Source organism: Dromiciops gliroides, chromosome 1, assembly GCF_019393635.1.
Source record: "Dromiciops gliroides isolate mDroGli1 chromosome 1, mDroGli1.pri, whole genome shotgun sequence".
NCBI classification, from domain to species: Eukaryota; Metazoa; Chordata; class Mammalia; order Microbiotheria; family Microbiotheriidae; genus Dromiciops; species Dromiciops gliroides.
Window position 1 is genome coordinate 361,300,683 of NC_057861.1, and position 20,566 is coordinate 361,321,248.

At 40.5% G+C, this 20,566-nt stretch overlaps 1 protein-coding gene across 1 annotated transcript in view; it reads right to left on the reverse strand.

Annotated features, from left to right (window-relative positions):
- Positions 1–8,412, reverse strand: part of RETREG1 (reticulophagy regulator 1) — a 166,005-nt gene extending 157,593 nt beyond the window's left edge. The window contains exon 1 of the mRNA XM_043982932.1: positions 7,879–8,412. Coding sequence (XP_043838867.1) covers positions 7,879–8,261 — 383 coding nt within the window. The 5' untranslated portion in view covers positions 8,262–8,412. The remainder of the gene's footprint in view (positions 1–7,878) is intronic.
- Between the last annotated feature and the right edge of the window lie 12,154 nt (positions 8,413–20,566).

Genomic DNA, 20,566 nt, shown 5'->3' on the forward strand with positions numbered 1-20,566 from the left:
ACTATTTCCTATTCCAAATTATACTATGGACTACAGAATTTAGATGATATCTAAATTCTCTCCATCAGCTATGGCATGGGCTGGGACTAGGAGTTATGAATCCATTAATAAATGCTTGTTGACCTTAATTAAATTCAACAGGGAGCAGGAAGTAGATGGATAGAGACATGCAGAGCAAGATAGAGAAAACAGTAGGACCAATAATCAGCAAGTATTTATTAAATGACTACTATATACCAGGCACTGTGCTTGGCACTAAAGATACAAAAATACGAAATATGAATTTCCCCTGGCCTCAAGTAGCTTTCATTCTACCAGGAAAGAAATGTACACAATTAAGTTTATACAAAGGAAATACAATGTAAAGGGGAACAGTAGGTACTAGCAATGGTTTGGGGGGGGTGAATCAACGAAGGAGCATTTCTTAAGTGCCTACCATGTGCCAGGCACTGTAACGGCACAAGATACAAATGCAAAGAATAAAACAATCCCTGCTCTAAAAGATCTCAGAGAAAAATTGCTCACATAGGAAGTGACACAAGGAAAGGTCTTTTGGTTATTAAAAATACTGTTCAGATCAGTAAGACAATAGGTGGTGGAGTCAACAGAGTATTAGATTTGGAATCAGGAAGACCTGAATTCAAATCCAGTCCCAGACAGCGAGGAGTTGTATGACCCTGAGAAAATCATTTAAGCTCTCTCAACCTCAGTTTCCTCATCTGTAAAATGGAGATTAAAAACAGCACCTACCTTGTAAGACTGTTGTGAGAATCAAATGAGATAATGTAAAGTGCTTCACAAACCTTAAAGCTCTGTGTAAATGGTAGATATTACCATCATAATTTTTAAAATATATATCCAAGGCCTAGAGTATGGGATATGTCCCTCTCTAAGACAGAGACTACATACATAAGAATATGGGTACAGTGTCCTCTCCCTTCATCTTAAACTGTAATAGTCTCACTGTCCTACATACAGAAGGATCATCACCTGAAAGCAAGGGCAGGGATAATGAGACTGCCAGTGAATTACTTTTTAAAGTAAAATGTTCTACCCTAGTTAAATGTTATATACTAGCACTATTTCTAGATAAAGTAATTTGGCTTCATCTATGAATGCAGTGCTATGTTTTACCAACATAGGACAAGATTTTAAAAATGAAGACTTCATGTCCACATTTTAACATAGGTATAAATCTACAATAATAAAGAATGTAATCCATGCTTAAACAGGTCAAATGCCATCTGGGTGACTTTCCCCTCAGTTCCAACAGAGTCAGCAGGGCCAGGGGTAGAAAGGGGCCCCTCCTGCAATGCTCTGCACTGATGATTCACCACTTCCAGCTGCAACTCTGCCATATAAGTGCTGATAAAATATTTAGAAAATAATTTTTTGTCAAAATTTGAAAAATAACAGAGGCTGGAGAACATTAAGACTACACTTTGAAGTATTCAAAAAATACAGAGGAGGGAAAAAGTGTCTCTACACTGGCACATTTGTACTATCAGGCAAACTTCAAAAATGAAGAATTATACATGAAATCTTCAATCTAAAATTGCACAATGTCATCTGTAATATGAAGTTGAATGCAGTTTTATCTAAACTATTCAAGACCAAAAAGTAGATGAAAGTCAGAACAAGTATGAATATGAATTTAGTACAAAACTGTCTAATTTGAGGTACATCTGACCTAAAAGATCCAGTCAAGTGACATCATATAACCTAACAGTATTTCTCAGCTTTTTCTCAAGCCATTGTTTGACACACATACAAACCAAATTTTCAGTAGCTCCCTACTGCAATTCTGTAAGGCGATAATATCTTGGACTTTGACCCTCAGTTTCCTCATCTTTAGAGGGCTGGATTGTGATGACTTCTTCCTTCCAGCTCTAAGGCTACAATGCCTGAAACCCTATGTTTATGTCCCACACAAATACTATTTTCTAATGAATTCCTGTATATTAGTTTTCTTTCCCCAATTATTTTGCAGTCTCCATGACTGCATGGTGAGTGAACAGTTATAAGCTATTCATTCACTCGACAAAGTTATTACTGTTAAGAAATCAATGTGCCAGGGCAGCTAGGTGGCACAGTGGATAAAGCACCGGCCCTGGAATCAGGAGTACCTGAGTTCAAATCCGACCTCAGACACTTAACACTTACTAGCTGTGTGACCTTGGGCAAGTCACTTAACCCCAATTGCCTCACTAAAAAATTTTTTAAAAAAATTAAAAAAAAAAAAGAACTATCTTTACATGTAACGGAAAAAAAAATAAAATACTTTATTAATTAAAAAAAAAAGAAAGAAATCAATGTGCCAAAATAAGGGAGAGGAGACTCAGAGCATATGCTTCTCTTGTAATGTAGTAGTACTGTGGGAAGAGCACCACACTTGAAATCAAGAGAGATGGGCTTGAATCTCCCAGAAATGATAATTATCAGTTGTGTGTATTTGAGAAAATCAGGTCACCTCTCTGAGTTTCTCATCTGTAAAATATGGACAATAACTGTACTCATTATACCACAGAGTTCTGGGCAGGAAGCATTTTAATACACTTTAAGGTGCTACAGATATGTAATCTATTATGATCTCTCATATTATCCTTAGTCCTCACAATACAGAACACACAGTATGTACTCAATAATTGCTGATCAACTGTCTTGCCTGGTACACCCAAGAAATGACAGGACAAAAGTCAAGGACAGATCAACATTAGATGAGAGGGAACTACATATTACTTTCAATGCAGAAGGAACCCCTCAGTCAGCATCTAACAATGAAATACTCTCAGAAAGCCACAAGGTCTAATTTTATTAGATGGTTAGATTTTAGTCACTGTTTTAGGTTGCTCATTCAAATGATCTCTCACTTTTTTTGTTTTGTTTTGTTTTTTGTTTTTTTGCAGGGCAATGGGTGTTAAGTAACTTGCCCAGGGTCACACAGCTAGTAAGTGTCAAGTGTCTGAGGCCATATTTGAACTCAGGTCCTCCTGACTCCAGGGCCAGTGCTCTATCCACTGCGCCACCTAGCCGCCTCCGATCTCTCAGTTTTGATTATTTAATTACATATTATTCTTCAAACACATTTTTCTGATTCTGGCTTCAAGCTGCTCTCTAGAAACCAAGAGCAAGGATCATCAGATGCTCCAGTTATACAGCAGATGGGCATGAGCAGCCAACTGGGGTAAGGAAAACCAGCTTTACAATCTAATGTAATGTTTGGATCCATGAAGAGAAGTATAAGCATCTAGGACAAGGAAGATAACAGTCTGACTATTGAAATCACATTTGAAGTTCAATTCAGTGTACCACACTCTAAGAGGAACACTGAAAACCTGAAGTAAAAACAAGGGAGAGTGAAAGGAAGTAGAAACTACATCACATAAGGAATGGCTGAAGGAATTCAAGACTGTTAGGACATAGTGGGGGGTGAGGTCAGCTAGGTGGTGCAGTGGATAGAGCACCGGCCCTGGAGTCAGGAGGACCTGAGTTCAAATTCGGCCTCAGACACTTAACACTTACTAGCTGTGTGACCCTGGGCAAGTCACTTAACCCCAATTGCCTCACTTTAAAAAAAAAAAAAACTTCCTTTGAGTCAGGACATAGTGGGACACTAAAGCCATCTTCAGATATTAGAAGGTTTCTCGCATAGAGGCAGGAGTGGACTTTCTGTGTAGTTAAATTTGATTACAGGGCTAGATATTTAAAGCTGGAGGAGACCTCAGAAGTCATCAATCCAACTCCCTTATTTTACAAATTAGGAAACTGAGGTCTAGAAAGGTTCAGTGATTTGTCCAGTTACACAAGAAGTAAAGAAAGAACTGGGGTTTGAACCCAGGTCCTAAGATTCCTTTGAGCTCTGGATTCTGGATATGATTCAATTCCTGAGAGTTTTCTTCTTGGGAGTTTCTTTGAGGAGGTGGCCAGTGGATTCTTTCTGTTTTCACCTTTTCCTCTGGTTCTAGTAAGTCTGGGCAGTTTTCCTTCACAACTTCTTGAAATATGATATCTAGCCTCTTGTTTTGTTCATGGTTTTCAGGTAATTCAATGATTCTAAAATTAGCTCTTGGTCTGTTTCAATTTTTTATATAGGAGATAACCTGACATTTTCTTTGATTTGGTTCAATCTTCTGACTTTGTTTTAATATTTCTTATTGTCTTGTATAGTCATTAACTTTGGTTTTGCCCATTATAATTTTCAAGGAGCCTGTTACTTGGAGGTTTTGTACCTTTTGTGTTAAGTTGTCAATTCTTTTTCCAAGCCCTACCTCTCATCCTTTTCCAGGTCCTAATTCTCATTTCTTTTCCAGGACTCAGTATGGTGCTGTTCTTAGATCTTTATTGGAGTTGGGGGCAAGGGGGAAGCCAGCAGGGAGATGAAGTTGGGCTGTACTGCTTCCTCCTATTTATCCATCATGGCTGGTCTCCAAAATCCTAGGATTGCAAATCCAATCAATACTCTTTCCAGGACATTAGGCTGCCTCCAAAGTATAGAATTAGTACCAATAGGTAGAGGTAGATTTTAGCTCAATATAAAGAACCATTTGATATATTCAAAAGTAGAACTAATTAAGTCCTAAGGAAGTGACTACGCAATCATTAAAAATGCTTACAAAGTTTCTCACTACCAGCCAAGAATGTTGTAAAAGGGACCATACTGGAAAGGAAGTTGGATGAAATGTTCTTCCAAGGTGCTTTTCAACCCCAAGGTTCTATGATTTCTATTATTTAGTATCTTTAAAATACCCATAGTGCCACAGAAGAACTGCCTGAATGACAGCTACAACAGGGGAGTCCTTAGTTCTAGTGACCAATTTAGCCATCTAAAGTGGGTCATTTTCTCCACATATATTTTGGCTTCCTCATAAGCACAAGGATAGTATTATACTTCAATATTCGGAGGTCTGAAGAAACATTCATTAAGAAGAAACTGACCTGTACAAAACCTTTGCTTCTGCATTATTTTTTGAACATGCCCTGAAATAAGTTTAATACTTATTCTATAGAAATTCTAAAAGTATTCATCAATACCAGATGTACAAGAATAATACATGATCAGAATTTGTGTTTTTAATCAAAATGATTTCAATCCATTAATTCTAAATTCAATATAAATTGAAAAAAAATAGTATTACTTCTTAAGACAGTAATTGGATCTCATCTGTGCCTAGGCTTCATCTTTTCATAGAAAAAGTAAGGACACAGAATAGAGGTTGAGAGAAGAGGTAAGAAGGAAAAGCAGAACCTTAGGTGACCTGATTTATGGACATTTGAAGAGATGAACACACACACAAAAAGATGGATGTTTAAAATGTTACTGTCATTAACAACAAAGGCTGAACTTATTCTAAACATAGAATTCTTGATGTAACAAACGGATGGAAAGAAATGCTAAGGAGCTGGGTAAATGGGTCAAATATAAGAGATCATGACAGAAAAAAATGGAGAAATTATGACTATTTCAGAGTTTAAAGAACAGAAATTTTTTCTGTCAAAAGAAATTCATGCATGGAGCATAGTCACAAAGAAGTAAAAACAACAGGTAAGTCATCCAATCACAAACAAAAGGCTAATCTACACAGAGTATTGGAAATAACTTTTTTTATTTGATTCATTTAAAACTTAGATCTGGAAGAGAAAACTCAGAAATGTTCATTTTACAGGTGAAAAGGTTAAGGCCCAAAGAGGTAAGGTGCTTGGCCCAAGGTTACTCATCGCATTGGTAACCTGGAGAACTAGGATCTTGATACTACATGTCCCTCTGTCCATTTCTTAAATCTGAAAAATTTAGGATTACTGAATGACAGGCAGTGTGTCTGTAATTTATCAAATGCACTGCTTTATAACTTCATTCAGGATGCAGAATGTGATGTCACTTTCAATAGATAACTAGTATCCTTCACTCAAGTCTTCCTACAATGCCTCACCACAAAGCAGAGGTATCCCAGAGTTCCTGAAAGCTACTCCAAGAAGAGCACAAGCCCTCAGGTTCCACCAAGCTAAACAAACTTTGAAAATTGTACTTACAATATTGACTGCATTACTTTTGTCTAAGGACTGGGCCAGCTAAGTGCAGAGGGGTTCATTTTCAAGAGGCTGGCCAACAGATAATGATTATTTTTTTCTTCTTCAGTAGTAACTCAGGCTATCTGCCAAGGTGTGATGGTGATGAAAACTATCATCAGTAAAGAAAGTACCCATAAAGTAAAATCAAATGCATGAAGTACTAGAGTTTTATTCAGAATACATTTTGTCTCTTCTGTAAAAAGTACTGTAAATCTAGTAAATACTAAATTATCTAAAATGTTTATACTAAACCTGGAATGCTATGATTGCATCTACAATGATGGCTAGCATTTATATAGGAATTTTAGGTTTGCAAAGCCTAAACATGTGCCCTCCTCTGATCCTCACAACAACCCTATGAGGCATCACACAGCTTGTAAGTATATAAATCAGGATTTGGGGTCTTCCTGACTCCAAGACCAGCACTATATCCAATGCCCTACAAATAGATTGTCTAATACCATTTTTTTTCTTGATCCAAGTTGCTATGTCACAATGTCAACAATAGGCAAACGTTTACTGATAGAGAAAAGAGAAATCCAGGAAAACAGAGCAAAGGACAATATAGCTACAATAACATTACCAAGGTGACAGTTCATTTTACCCGAGATATGGGGTTCTATCAGTTTCTATTTGCAGAAAAACTCCTTGGCTTTCATGAGTATCTAGGAAATGGCAGCACATACACTGATAGACTTGAAAGCTAATTAAGTGCCAATGTACTGTGTACTATTCTGTACACATCTGGAGTACTATGCTCAGTGGGGTGACAATGACAAACTGAAGCAGAGGCAGAAAAGAATAAGCAAGAGGATGAAGGACCTGGAAAAATTATGTCACATGAAGAAGAGCTGCAGGAACTGGGGTTGGTGCAGCTCTGAAAAGACTTTTCAAAAGGAAAGGTTCATCCTGTTCCTCCTAGGCATGGAAGGGCCACACCCTTAGTTATAACAAGGCATTCATTATAACAAGAAATGTTTATTCTGGGTTATACGTGGTTTTTGTAGGAACTCTTTAGACAGCAGAAGATTGTCATTGTTCCAGCTGATGCTGACAATAAATAGATGACAAAGCACTCCTGTAGATTAAAGAGCTAGGTCCTTCATTTGTATGTTTGAAGAGGAGCATTTTGAAATTAAACCTGTTGAACAATCCTAAACACACCATCCCTGTATTTTCCACTTTTTTTAATATTAAAAATGTTACTATTCTAGACTGAGTAGGGTCTATAATCTATCTACCTGTTTGCTTGCTTTGTCTGCATTTTCTCATCAGGGAGTAAATCCAGCAAAGTGGATCCCAAGAGAGGAAAAACAAATCATTCAGTCGCTGCCTCAGGTGGATTATGAAAACCGTAGTCCTGAATGTATCCAGGAGTCTGTCTGGATGTACCTGTTGTGATTTGCATTCAGGGACACAAGTTCACACATGCTGGTTCATGTACTCATGGAAGAGCAAGTAAAGACATGTATGTTTCTGAACGTGCTACCAATGTGTCTCTAAACATGCTGGCACATAACAGGGATCAGATGCATTCTTAGCCGCTGGCCTCTTAGACAGACTTCAATTAGATGGACAGGCAAGTGAATGTGAACATGCAAAGGGGGTGTATACAACATGTTCACAGGTAGACGCTTAGAAGAGCAAAGTTAGGAACTAGAAGGGGGCAGGGGAGGAAATGGGCCTAGGCTACCCTTCTTCCAACTTTTCCTGCGCTTCTTCCAGGCCCCGGGAATGACACACCTGGCCCAGGTGAGCCGCCCCCCCACTCCCCACCCCCGCTGCCGCCTCCCCCGCCCGGGGCGCGCTCACCAGAACAGCAGGTTGGCGCAGACAAAGCCCAGCAGGCTGCGGAGTGGCCTCCGCCAGCTCAAAGCATCCCCGACGCAGCAGCCCAGTAGCAGCACCGGCTCCCCCAGCAGCCAAGTCACCGCGGCGGCGACGCGGCCGCCGGCCGCCTCCTGTTCTTCCCACGGCGGCCGGGACCCCGCCGCGGTCTCCTTCAAGGGCGGGGGGGCCCCGGCCTCGGCCCCCGGCTCGGTGTCCGCCGCTGCCGCGGGCGCAGCCTCCTCCTCCTCTTCCTCCTCGGCAACCGCAGCAGCCGGTGCAACCACCGCGGCTGCCCGCGCACGGCATCCTCCCTCCTGCTCCTGCTCCTGCTCCTGCTCCTCCTCCCGGGGTCCCAGACTCGCCATCTTCAGTTTCCACTAGTGCTTTCTGGGGCCCGGAGGGACTGTCGAGCCCTGCGATGCGTGGGGCTGTTGGTGATGGTGGTAGTCGTGGGAGTACGGATGGTGTTGCTGCCGCTGCTGCTGTTGCTGCTTGCCTCCGCCTCGGCGCCGAGGCTCCCCGGGGCCGAGAGGGGAGGAGTGTGGGTGGATGCAGCGCGCAGGGCGGCCGGGGGGCCGAGGGGGCGGGCGCGAGACTGGCCCGAGGCTGCGGCGGGGGCTGCAGGCGGCGGCCGCGCACGGAGCCGCTGATTGGGGGTGGGGGGCTAGTGACGTCACAGAGCCCGGGCTGGCCGCGGACCTCTCTGGGAGCCGGGCCGGGCCGGGCTGCAGCCGGCCCCAAGCAGAGCTGGCTGATGAGGTGGGAAGACAGTGCTAGCTGGGGAGGAAGTGGGTGTGGCCAGGTTAGCCCAAGACCAGCTGGTAGATGCGGGCGGATAGATAGTCGGGGAGTGGCGAGCAAGTGTCCTAATTGGGGGCAGCTTGCAATGAGGGTGGGAGAGCAGGTTTGCGTTGGGGAAGGCAGTGGCGGGGTGAAGTGTCAGGACTTCCTGGGAAAGTTAGCTCGCTGGAGGAACGTTTGGTGCCTCTGTAAGTATGAGACAGAACCCAAACCACCCTTCCCTGGCCTCACAATGATTCAACAATTTTTACTCTTTACTTTCATTCTTAGAGGCGGATAAACTGAAAGGTGATTGTTCTTCCCCCTCCCAGCCACCCTCCCCACTACGTAATCTGGAGAAAAAGCCAGTTTAACCTAGTATTAAATTCAATATCGTGGAGGACATCCATTTATTGGGAGACCAGACTATAAGATGTCAAAACTCCAGCTGACCAGACAGCCTCCTCTGTTAGACACTCTAGGAAAGAAGATTGCAGGTGATAAGAAGGGTGGGAACCCAATCTAGAACAGATGGATGAGGGCGTTTTGGATGGAAAGAAGCATGAGACCCAGAAGGGTGTGTACTTGTGATTCTTTGCCCTTAATCAAGCTCTCCAATCACTTAACCTTTCGGGGCCTTGATTTTCTTCGTTTGTTCCATGGTGGGTAAAATAAAATGGTGTCCTATATAAAGATACTCGGAGGTACATTTGTTTTCCTGGAAGCGACTGGGCTGTTATTTCCCTGGGAAGGAAACTTCCTTTTGTCAGTGAAGGAGATAGTCAGCAACTGATAGTCTTAAGAGAGTTACCTGTAAGATCACTGAGAAGTTTAAGTAACTTCAGAAGTAGAATTTAGACCCAGGTCTTCCTGGTTCTGTCCACTAGACCCCACTGTTCTCATAAATATCCAATTCATGACAGAGGTTGGACATATCCTCGAAATCCTAATTCCACCCACCTCCCCAGTGTTGGGCTCCACCTAATGACAACGTAACACTTTTCAATGGCAGCTGAGAGAGCTGTTACTGGGATTCTCCCTTCACCAGGTTAGCATCTTTTTTTCTCATTTCCCTCCGTTTCCTTCTCAGTTATTTATGAGGTTGAAAGAGGGAAAAGCTTCCCTAAACTAGAGAGCAAATAGAAGCAATCACTTCAGGTTATTGGTTTGATCTTATGCTATTGTAATCAGACCATTGGGGAATTCAACAAATTTCATTCAATAAACATTTAATAAGCTTTGTATATGCTAGACACTTGGGATATAAAGATGACAACAAACAGCCCCTCTCCTCAAGGTACTTACATTCTATTGGGGGAAACAGGATGAGTGACACAGATGACTCCATCAGGAGGTAATACTCATTTGGAGACTTAACATACCTGTTAAAAATCAATATCATTGCATTATAGTCATATTTTATCAACTTGATTTGAAAATTTTATTGTTATTGATGCTATTTGTTTATACATCTCATCTATTTTGCACCTCGGGTCTGCCTTGTAAAAAAAATTCTTTAAAAGAATTTTGGTTTTTATTCTTTGCTGTAAGGGCTATAGATTGCTGTGTAGGAGAGGAACATTTTCAGAAATGAAGGACATATGAAAACAAAACAGCAATAACATTTAAAATAAAAAGCAGGGGGAAAGCAATTCAGCAAAAATGAGCATATTGACCATATCTGAGAATATTTATAATATTCCATACCCATAGTCCCTCAATAATGTGATGAGGGGAGTGAATCATCTCTTGGTCTAAATTTAGTCATTTTAACTACACTATTGAGTTTCCTTTTTTCTTTCCATTGACCTGTCTGACTCTTTGTGACCCTATGGACCATACTATCCATGGGGTTTTCTTGGCAAAGATAGTGGACTGGTTTGCATGTCCTTTTTTAGTGGATTGAGACAAAGCTTAAGTGACTGGGTTACATAGCTAAAAAGTGTCTGAGGCCGGATTTGAACTGAGGTCTCCCTGACTCCAGGCCCAGTGCTCTACCTGCTGAGCCATCTAACTGCCCCCAGACATCATTATAGTCACTATGCATATTGTTTTCCTCATTTTGCTTATTTCACTCTGCAGGAGTTCTTATATGTTCCTATTCCTTCTCCAAAGTCTTCATAATTGTCAGTCTTCCCATTCCTCTTGTAATTCTTCATATTTATCATTTTACTTTATATCAGTAGTAATATCTGCCTTACATTCAAATGCAACCAGTTTTTCATCCCTTTCCCCATTCAGTGGGTACTTTTTGTTTTCAAATCTTTGCTTCTCAGATCTTGTTTAGTACTAGCTGTTGTCCACTTCAGAGCAGTTACCTGTGGAGGCTTACTCCAAAGCTGCTGCTATTAATCAAACCCTTGTTGGAATTTCTCTCAGAAAATTCCTTCAGAACTGCTTCATATTCTTTTGAATATATTTAATGATGGAAAATCTTCACTGAAAGTGGATCTGATTTTTGGAAAAGACTTAAAGCTAATCAGAGGCAAGTTTGGTATAATTATGGTCATAAGATAAGATAAAGACCTTAGAGTCAAGGAATCCAACCTATTCATTTTCCAGATGAAGAAATTGAGGCAGCGACTTGCCCAAGTCCCCACAAGTAGTAAGTGGCAAAGCCATGTGTTAAGGAAGCAAGCAAGCAACAAGCATTTATTTACCCACCCTGTGTATCATGAAGTTAGGTAGTACCATCTTTTGTGTTGCTTTTGTTTTTAAATTTGACTACAAGATACCAACACTGACTTGGTTTTGTGGCTCATGAACTGGCTGAATATATTCCAAAAGAGATGAAAGTACTTAATGCTTCAAACATACTTGGAAAATGTTTGGCTAAAAAATGATTTCAAACCTGATTTTATAACAACACTACCCTTCAAAGCTGCTTTTATAATTCTTTTCAGGATGCTCTCATCAGAATGCTGTCATACAGAATGTTGTATTCTATCTACTGACATTCTGAGTTACTCCAAAATAGCGTCCTCTCATTAAGCAAGAGGAGTTAAGTAAGAGGAGACCTCTTTCTCCTTTAAATATCTTGTTCAACTTAAATTTACCAATTGTGGCCAGAATCAGAAATGAGAGGAAAAATAACTATAGAAAAAATATAATTAACTTTCATGTTTTAAAAATCAGCATTTTACTGAACCTTGAAAGAGTATATTCATTACATACATATATACACACATACACACACACCACAGAACAGTCCCTACTAATTTGGAGAGTTGCTATTGCTAAAGGATTTTTTTTTTTGGTTTTATGAGATATTTTATTTTTTCCGTTACATGTAAAGATAGTTCTCAACTTTTGTTTATACATGCTTTACAATTTCAGATTTTTTCTCCCTCCCTCCCCTCCCTCCCCCCTCCCCTAGACAGCAGGTAATCTGATATAGGTTATATCTATATATCTCTATACATATACATATAGATATATATATATACACACATATATATACACATAATAACATTAATCCTATTTCTGCATTAATCCTGTTACAAGAGAAAGAATCAGAGCAGTGATGCAAAACCTCAAAATAGAAAAAAAAAACAACAGCACCCAAAACAAAAGAAATAATATGGTTCAATCAGCATCTATACTCCACAGTTCTTTCTTTCTTTTTTTTTTCTTGGATTTGGAGATCCTCTTCTATCATGAGTTCCCTAGAACTCTTCTGTACCATTGCATTGGTGAGAAGAATATAGTCCATCACAGTAGGTCAACACTCAATGTTGATGATACTGTGTACAATGTTCTTCTGGTTCTGCTCATCTCACTCATCATCAGCTCACGTAAGACCCTCCAGGTTTCTCTGAACTCTTCCTGCTCATCATTTCTTACAGCACAATAGTATTCCATTGTATTCATATACCACAACTTGTCCAGCCATTCCCCAATTGATGGGCACCCCCTCAACTTCCAATTCCTTGCTACCACGTAAAGAGCAGCTATAAATATTTTTGTACATGTGGGTCCCTTTCCCCCTTCCATGATTTCTTTGGGCAAAAGACCTAAAAGTGGGATTGCTGGGTCAAAGGGGCTAAAGGATTTTTAATAGTGTTATTGTCCTGGGAGCAGCTAGGTGGCTCAGTGGATAAAGCGCCAGCCCTGGATTCAGGAGTACCTGAGTTCAAATCCAGCCTCAGATACTTGACACTTACTAGCTGTGTGACCCTGGGCAAGTCATTTAACCCCCATTGCCTGGCCAAAAACAAAAACAAAAAAATAGTTTTATTGTCCTAATTATAACATGCTGATTTCTCCTCCTTCCAAAAGCCCCCTTCAGATCACGTTTTGTGACTTTTTTCCCCATCAAGTCTGCTCATGGTAATCACCTTATCTTTTCTTTTTTTTCCTTTTTTTTTTTTTTTTTAGTGAGGCAATTGGGGTTAAGTGACTTGCCCAGGGTCACACAGCTAGTTAAGTGTCTGAGGTCAGATTTGAACTCAGGTACTCCTGACTGCAGGGCCGGTGCTCTATCCACTGAGCCATCTAGCTGCCCCCATGGTAATCACCTTAAGCTGATTTTTGCCTATATAAAAATGTTAGGCATGAGTAGAGGGAAAGCACAAGGTAGTTTGCCCTGGCCCTAAATCCCTAGGGTTGATCAAGGGACCAAAACACCATCACCACCCCATTCCATCTCAAAGGCAGCCAAACCTGTTTACCAAAAAGTACTCAATGAGTATTGCCTAACTCTACTAGTGACTCTCAGGACTAAATAGGTTGCTGATTCCTGGACAAGAGAACTGCCCTTGACTATTCAATGAGGCATATATTTATAATTTTATCAGACCCTTAGATCACTAAGATGAGATTAAATCCTACACTGCACAATATAGAAAAGACCACCTTATCTTTAGAGCTATAAAAACTATATATCATTAATTTTATTCACAAATTTTACCACCATACAAAGAATTGAAAATTGAGGGGATGCCCATCAGTTGGAGAATGGCTGAACAGGTTGTGGTATATGAATGTAATGAAATACTGTTGTGCTATAAGTAATAATGAGCAGGGGGCAGCTAGGTGGCACAGTGGATAGAGCACCGGCCCTGGAGTCAATGAGGACCTGAGTTCAAATACGGCCTCAGACACTTAACACTACTGTGTGATCCTGGGCAAGTCATTTAATCCCAATTGACTCACAAAAAAAAAAAGGAAGGAAGGAAGGAAGAGAAAGGAAGAAAGGAAGAAAGAAAGGAAGAAAGGAAGAAAGAAAGGAAGAAAGGAAGAAAGGAAGAAAGGAAGAAAGGAAGAAAGGAAGAAAGGAAGAAAGGAAGAAAGAAAGAAAGAAAGAAAGAAAGAAAGAAAGAAAGAAAGAAAGAAAGAAAGAAAGAAAGAAAGAAAGAAAGAAGGAAGAGCAGGCAAATTTCAGAAAAACCTGGAAAGACATGAACTGATGCTGAGTGAAGTGAGCAGAACTAGAATATTGTCCACAGTAACAGCTGTTTTGTGTGATGATCAACTGTGATAGACTTAGCTCTTCTCAACAAAACAATGATCCAAGACAGTTCGAAAAGACATGATGGAAAATGTCCGCCACATCCAGAAAAAGAACTATGGAGTCCAAATGAACACTGAAACATACTATTTTCAATTTTTTGTTGCTTTTTCTTTCTTGTGGTTTTTCCTTTTTATTCTGATTTATCTTTCACAACATGATTGTACATATGTAACCTCCATAAGATTGCTTGCTGTCTTGGAGAGGAAGGTGGTAAGGAAGGGAGAAAAATTTGGAACTCAAAATCTTACAAAAACGAATGTTGAAAAATTACATGTAATTGGAAAAAATACTATTAAGTAAAAAAAAAAAACACCTAAATTTACCACCATAGTCATAAAAGGTAATGTTGAGGTGACCTAAATTAACAAACACTCCACTGGGTCATCTCAATGATGTGGTTATTCCCTCAAACAAGCAAATGGCCAACTCATCCACACTTGCCTTTTCCATCCAGTTCTGTATTCTTGATTTGTTTTTTGTTGTTGAGTCGTTTTTCAGTTGTTCCCAACTCTTCATGACCCCATTTGGGGTTTTCTCGGCAAAAACACTGGGCTGATTTGCCATTTCCTTCTCCAGCTCGTATTACAGATGAGGAAACTGAGGCAAACAGGGTTAAGTGACTTGTCCAGGATCACACAGCTAGTAAATGTGTAAGGCCAAATTTAAACATATGAAGATGAGTCTTCCCAATTCTAAGCCTACAACTGTAACGATTGGAATGACGCCACCTGCTGGAGACTTACTGTAGAAGAGTTCCTCCCATGAAGCGAAGGTCTTTGAGGGCAAGACCAGGAGTCTTTTCTTTGGCGTCAGGAAGTGACGCTGGGTAGTGGGAGGAAGAAGGAAGAGACTAGCACTCTGTCTCGGGCTCTCTTTCCTTTGGACTCTGGTGGAGAGCGGAGCTAGAAATGTGCTCTCCCTTTAATAGATAGGAATCTAGGCCTTTCTCTCTCTTTACCAAATTCTTATTCTCCTTAATAAATGCTTAAAAATCTAACTCTTGCTAAAGCTTATAATTTATTGGCGACCACTCATTAAATGTTTTAGACAGACTAGCTAGAATTTTAGCCCTTAACACCACTCAATTCACTGTGCTACCTAGTTGCTCACTCTGATTTGTGGCCTCCAATAAATTCAACACAGAGGTCAACCCAAAGTGCTAGAGCACATGAGCTATCTGTCATTCTTCCCTGTGCCTAATATCCTCAGCTTTTTTTGTTTAGATTTGTGTTCTAACTCTGCCTCTCCTAATGTTTTGTCATTTTTAACATTCTCATTAGGATCATAGGAACACAGATTTAGATTTGGCTCATTAATCCAGCTTGTTAAGATATTGTTGGATCCTGACCTTCTCATCCATCTGTTAACAAGCAAACAAACAATAAGTATATTCCTTCTGGCTTTGCATTATATAAAATTTGATGACCTTTTATGCCTTCCTTTATTAGTCATTAATTAAAATGTTAAACAGAACTGACTCAAAGATTGCCAGAGCATTCTACCAAAGACCCCCTTTCCATGGTGACATCAACATTCCTTTAGTATGGTCATTCAACCAGTTTTAAATTCACCCAGTTGTACTGTTAGAGATTGTACCTTGTCCAAGGTCACACAGCTAATTAGTATTAGAAGTAGGACACAAACCCAGGTTTTCTCATTCTAAGACTATGTATTTTTCCACTGTTCCAAGTTGAAGGTTATTAGACTATTTTTCCTTAATGTTAACTAATGTTATTTTTCTTTAAAGTTGTTCCATCATGTAGAAGTAGTCCTGCTTTCCCAGACCATGCCAATAAAATTCAAGCTATGGTAGGTCTTAACCAAGATAAAAATGTTTCAAGTAAGCTGTAGTGACATTGTATATCTTTTTGTCATGCAAGGGCCAAACAACTTAAATGAGTTCTATAGAAGGTAGATTTAACAAGTCATGAAGGGTAACGTGGGGGGAGGGACTAGAGAAGGGCAGAAATGGGGAATAAAGCAAGGAATGGAGAGAATGATAGAGTAAAAACAGGTTTTTTAATGCAGGGAGGGATGTACAAATGTTTAAAGATAACAGAGGAGTTACTGGGTAAGGAAAGGTTGAAAAGGGGGGGGAGAAGACAAGGAAGGGAGGGAAGGAGGGAAGAAGGAAGGAAGGAAGGGAGGAAGGGAGGGAGGGAGGGAGAGAGGGAAGGAGAGAGAGAGATTGTCTGGCCAGTTGGTTGGTTGACCTTCATTCTCAAAAAGGATTGAAATGATATCGGTATTTTGCAGTCAAGGTACAGTGTGTGTGTGTGTGTGTGTGTGTGTGTGTGTGTGTGTCCAACTGTGGTTGATCAAACCAATATGAGCTTCAAAGCCTCTGCAATGGATTGGACATAGATAGTCCATATGAACATTTGGAGTAAAGACGTCTCTAAATTTATGCATCTCACATTTCTTTTGAGTTAATGCAATTCTGCTCCCTTATATAGCATAGTGCTTTCTCTGATGAGGCACACCATGCTGAGTGGTCCTTTGCCAGTGTCTCCCATGTCACTTAATCAATTCCAAAGTTCCTCAGAAAGACCGTGAGAGTATCCTTGTAGAGCTGCTCTTGGCCACCATGTGAGTGCCTGCCTTATTCAAATTCTCTATAAAATAGTCTTTTAGGCAAATATATGTTTGGCATTAGAACTACTTGACCAACCCATCAGTAGAGTTTGAATGCTTGGTAGTTTAGCTGGAAAAGAGGACCTCAGTGTCTTGTACCCTATTTTGCCAGGTGATCTTCAGAATCCTCCTAAGAATTCAGATGGAAGCAATTCAGTTTCCTGGCATAGCACTGGTAGACTGTCCCAAGTCTACCATACAACAATGAGGTCAGCACAACAGCTCTGTAGACTTTCAATTTGGTAGGCAGTCTAATACCTCTTCTCTCCCACACTTTCCTTTGGAGCCCCCCAAACACTGAGTTAGCTCTGGCAATGTGTGCATCAACCTTATCATCTATGTGTATATCCCTGGAAAGCATACTGTCAAGGTAAGTGAACTTATCTACAGCATTCAAAATTTCTCCATTTGTTGTAACCAATGGTTCTACAGATGGATGGTATGGTGCTGCAGGCTGGTGGAGAACCTGTGTTTACTTGGTGTTCATTGTTAGGCTAAAATTAGCACAAGTAGCAAAGAATCAACCCATACTTTGTTGTATCTCAGCTTCAGAGGCTGCACTGAGTGCACAATCATCTGCAAACAAAAAAGTAATGTACCAACTCTCCTTCCACTTTAGTCTTGGCTTGTAGCCTTTTCAAGTTAAATACCATCAATGTGGTAACTGACCTTGATTCCATTTTCATCCTTGTCGAAGGCATCTGGCAACATTGCCAAAAACATCATGCGTGGGAGAAAGCACACAGCCTTGTTTCACTCCATTGATAACTGGGAAAGTTTGAGAGCATTGATATAGGAGGCAAAAAAAGGATTAACAGGAAAACCTAAGACCCAAGCTCTAATTTAGATATGAGCTCTAAAAGGGATTCAGACCCCAGTTAATGGATAACTTAAGACTTGAGTCTCCATTAATACAAGTCAGGGCCTAGGTTCTCATTACCCACATTAAATAGCACTCATAACAAGAACATAAAGAAGCAGGTCATAGAGACCTTGACTATAACAATGATACACAGACAGGTCATGGAAATTCAAACTGATAAATGAAAATATTTTTAAACTAGACATGGGAATCAAAAGGTGACATGTGCAGAAAAGGCCAAATTTGTCCCCAGATTCACCTTATGATGTATAAACCGCTAAAACACACCTCCACGGAAAAAGGTACCCACCTCGGGGGTTGGCTCAAGCCCCCAGGGACTCCAAATCAGGATAGGCCCTCCCCTGTACCTCCCTAAGGTGGAGATTATTATAATGAGACTGATGGTCAATTTATCCATACTATAAATATAACTTTTTTCTTTCCCTATTCGAGAGATACCTTTCCGCTTTTCTGGTTCTCTCCCTGTGTTCACTCACAGTATTGCAATAAAACTTGGGAAACTGAGTCACTGAGTCTTGTAATTCTTTTGGGATGACTCATGATCAATTTGACCCTAAATTCCATCCCACATCAGCATCATCCATTATCCAGAACCTGGGCATGCATATCATCATGAAATTGACATACAATACCGAGGAACTTCTCCAGGCAACCAAATTTTGAGATAATTTTCCACAAGGCCTTGGTTGAATTGATGGACATTGTATACAGACCTCTGTTGTTCTCCTAGCATTCTCCTGGAGTTATTGAGCAGCAAACACCATATCAACCATTCCTCATCCCTTTCAGAAGCTCTCAGGTAGATAACCATCTTTCCAGGTGAAGGATCAGCCTATTAAGGAGGACTTGGCAATGACTAAGAGAGAGACACACCCCCTGTGATTATCACAGAACAATCTATTTCATTTATCTTTATAGAGATGGACAATGGAGGCATTCTTGAATTCCTGGGGGATAACCTCCTCTTTCCACATAATCTGGAAAATTTCAGTCAGCTTTTGTATAAGTGGTGGACCTCCTGCCTTGTAAATCTCAACTGGAACAAAATCAGCACCAGGCACTTTGCCACAGGAGAGGAGCCTAATGGTATTCAAAACCCCTTCTTCAGTTGGAAATTTAGCTAGAGAGGGATTAACTTCAACCTGAGGTGTATGTTCAATGGCTTTAGTGGTCTGTTGAGAATACTATAGAAGTGTTCATCCCATCTCTCCAGGAATCATGTCCATTACTAATCAATGTGGCTCCATCACCACTCAGTAATTGAGATACACCACAGGTCTTTGGCCCATAAATAGCTATAAGGGCATCATAAAAGCACTTTGGATTGTTACTATCAGGGTAAAACTGAATTTCTTCTGCCTTCTCACAGAGCTGAGAATCCTGCATCTCTCTATGCTTTGCTTGTACTTTTTTTTTTAAGTGAGGCATTTGGAGTTAAGTGACTTGCCCAGGGTCACACAGCTAGTAAGTGTTAAGTGTCTGAGGCCAGATTTGAACTCAGGTACTCCTGACTCCAGGGCCAGTGCTCTATCCACTGCACCACCTAGCTGCCCCTGCTTGTACTTTTGATGGAATTAAATACTGCTTTCTGAAAGATGGAAAAACTATCCTGGTGGTAAACCCTGTGTAATTCTCATTTTTGATTTAGCTGCCTCTAAATTTCCCCATCATTTTTGTCAAACTAGTCTTGATGTTTGCAAATGTTCTGGCCTATATGAGTAAATGTGGTTCTAACACCAAATCTCTGAAAGCTGCTCAGTCCTTTTCTGCTCTAATGTTGCCAACCATGTGTTGGCTTAGCCTTCCCTCCATGTTAGAAGTGAGAAGTGAACTATTCCCACTAGGAGTACTCTCATTTGTTGATATAGTCTTCTAGTAGTCATTTTGCCTTGGAGCTGCCACTTTTGTTTAATGTGAATATTTATCTTCGAGAGGATAAGTCTGTGATCAATCAGTCCAGCATTCTGTGTACACATTGCCTTTGTCACTCTCACTTACTATCTATTTCTTCACCTTAGAATGGCATAGTCTATTAAATGCCAACATTTGCTGCAAGGGTATATCCATTAAGTTTTATTACTTTTAGGTAAACGGAAGACTGTATTGGTGATGAGTCATGAGATGCACAAGTCTTCTGTAGTAAGTGACCATTGCTGTTGCTGTTTCCTACTCCATTCCTCCCAAGGACTGCCAAGTCTGTGTAGTCTGTGCCTACTCTTACATTAAAGTCACCCAGAATTATAACTTTGTCTTCTTTTGGCACAATGATGACGAGGGCCTCCAGGCCCACAAAATTTTCTTTCACCTTATCAGGGTTCATCATGGTGGGAACATACACACCGATGATGGTGTGGTGTTTTGCTGCAATTGGCAATCACATTGTCATGAGTCTGTCATTCACTCCTTTTGGTAGGCATAGAAAGACTAGATTAGTTTTGATTGCAACACCTACACTGACTTCACAGTGCTCCCTTTCACTATGGCCACTCCAGAAAAGTGGGTATCCAGTTACGATTTTGGTAAGTTGTCCTTCATTTGCCGGCCTTTTTTCCACTTGGCTGCTCTTTGGATGTAATACCTCCTGAGTTCTCTCACAACAAAAACTATCCATCTTTTAGGTCTACTGGATTTTGTGTTGTCCATAAGCATGGGAACATTCCATGAATTGCTGATGAGTGGAATAATTTTTGCAAAAGTGTGTGTGTGTGTGTGTGTGTGTGTGTGTGTGTGTGTTGGGGGGGCAGGGCAATGAGGGTTAAGTGACTTACCCAGGGTCACACAGCTAGTAAATGTCAAATGTCTGAGGCCAGATCTGAACTCAGGTCCTCCTGAATCCAAGGACAGTGCTTTATCCACTGTGC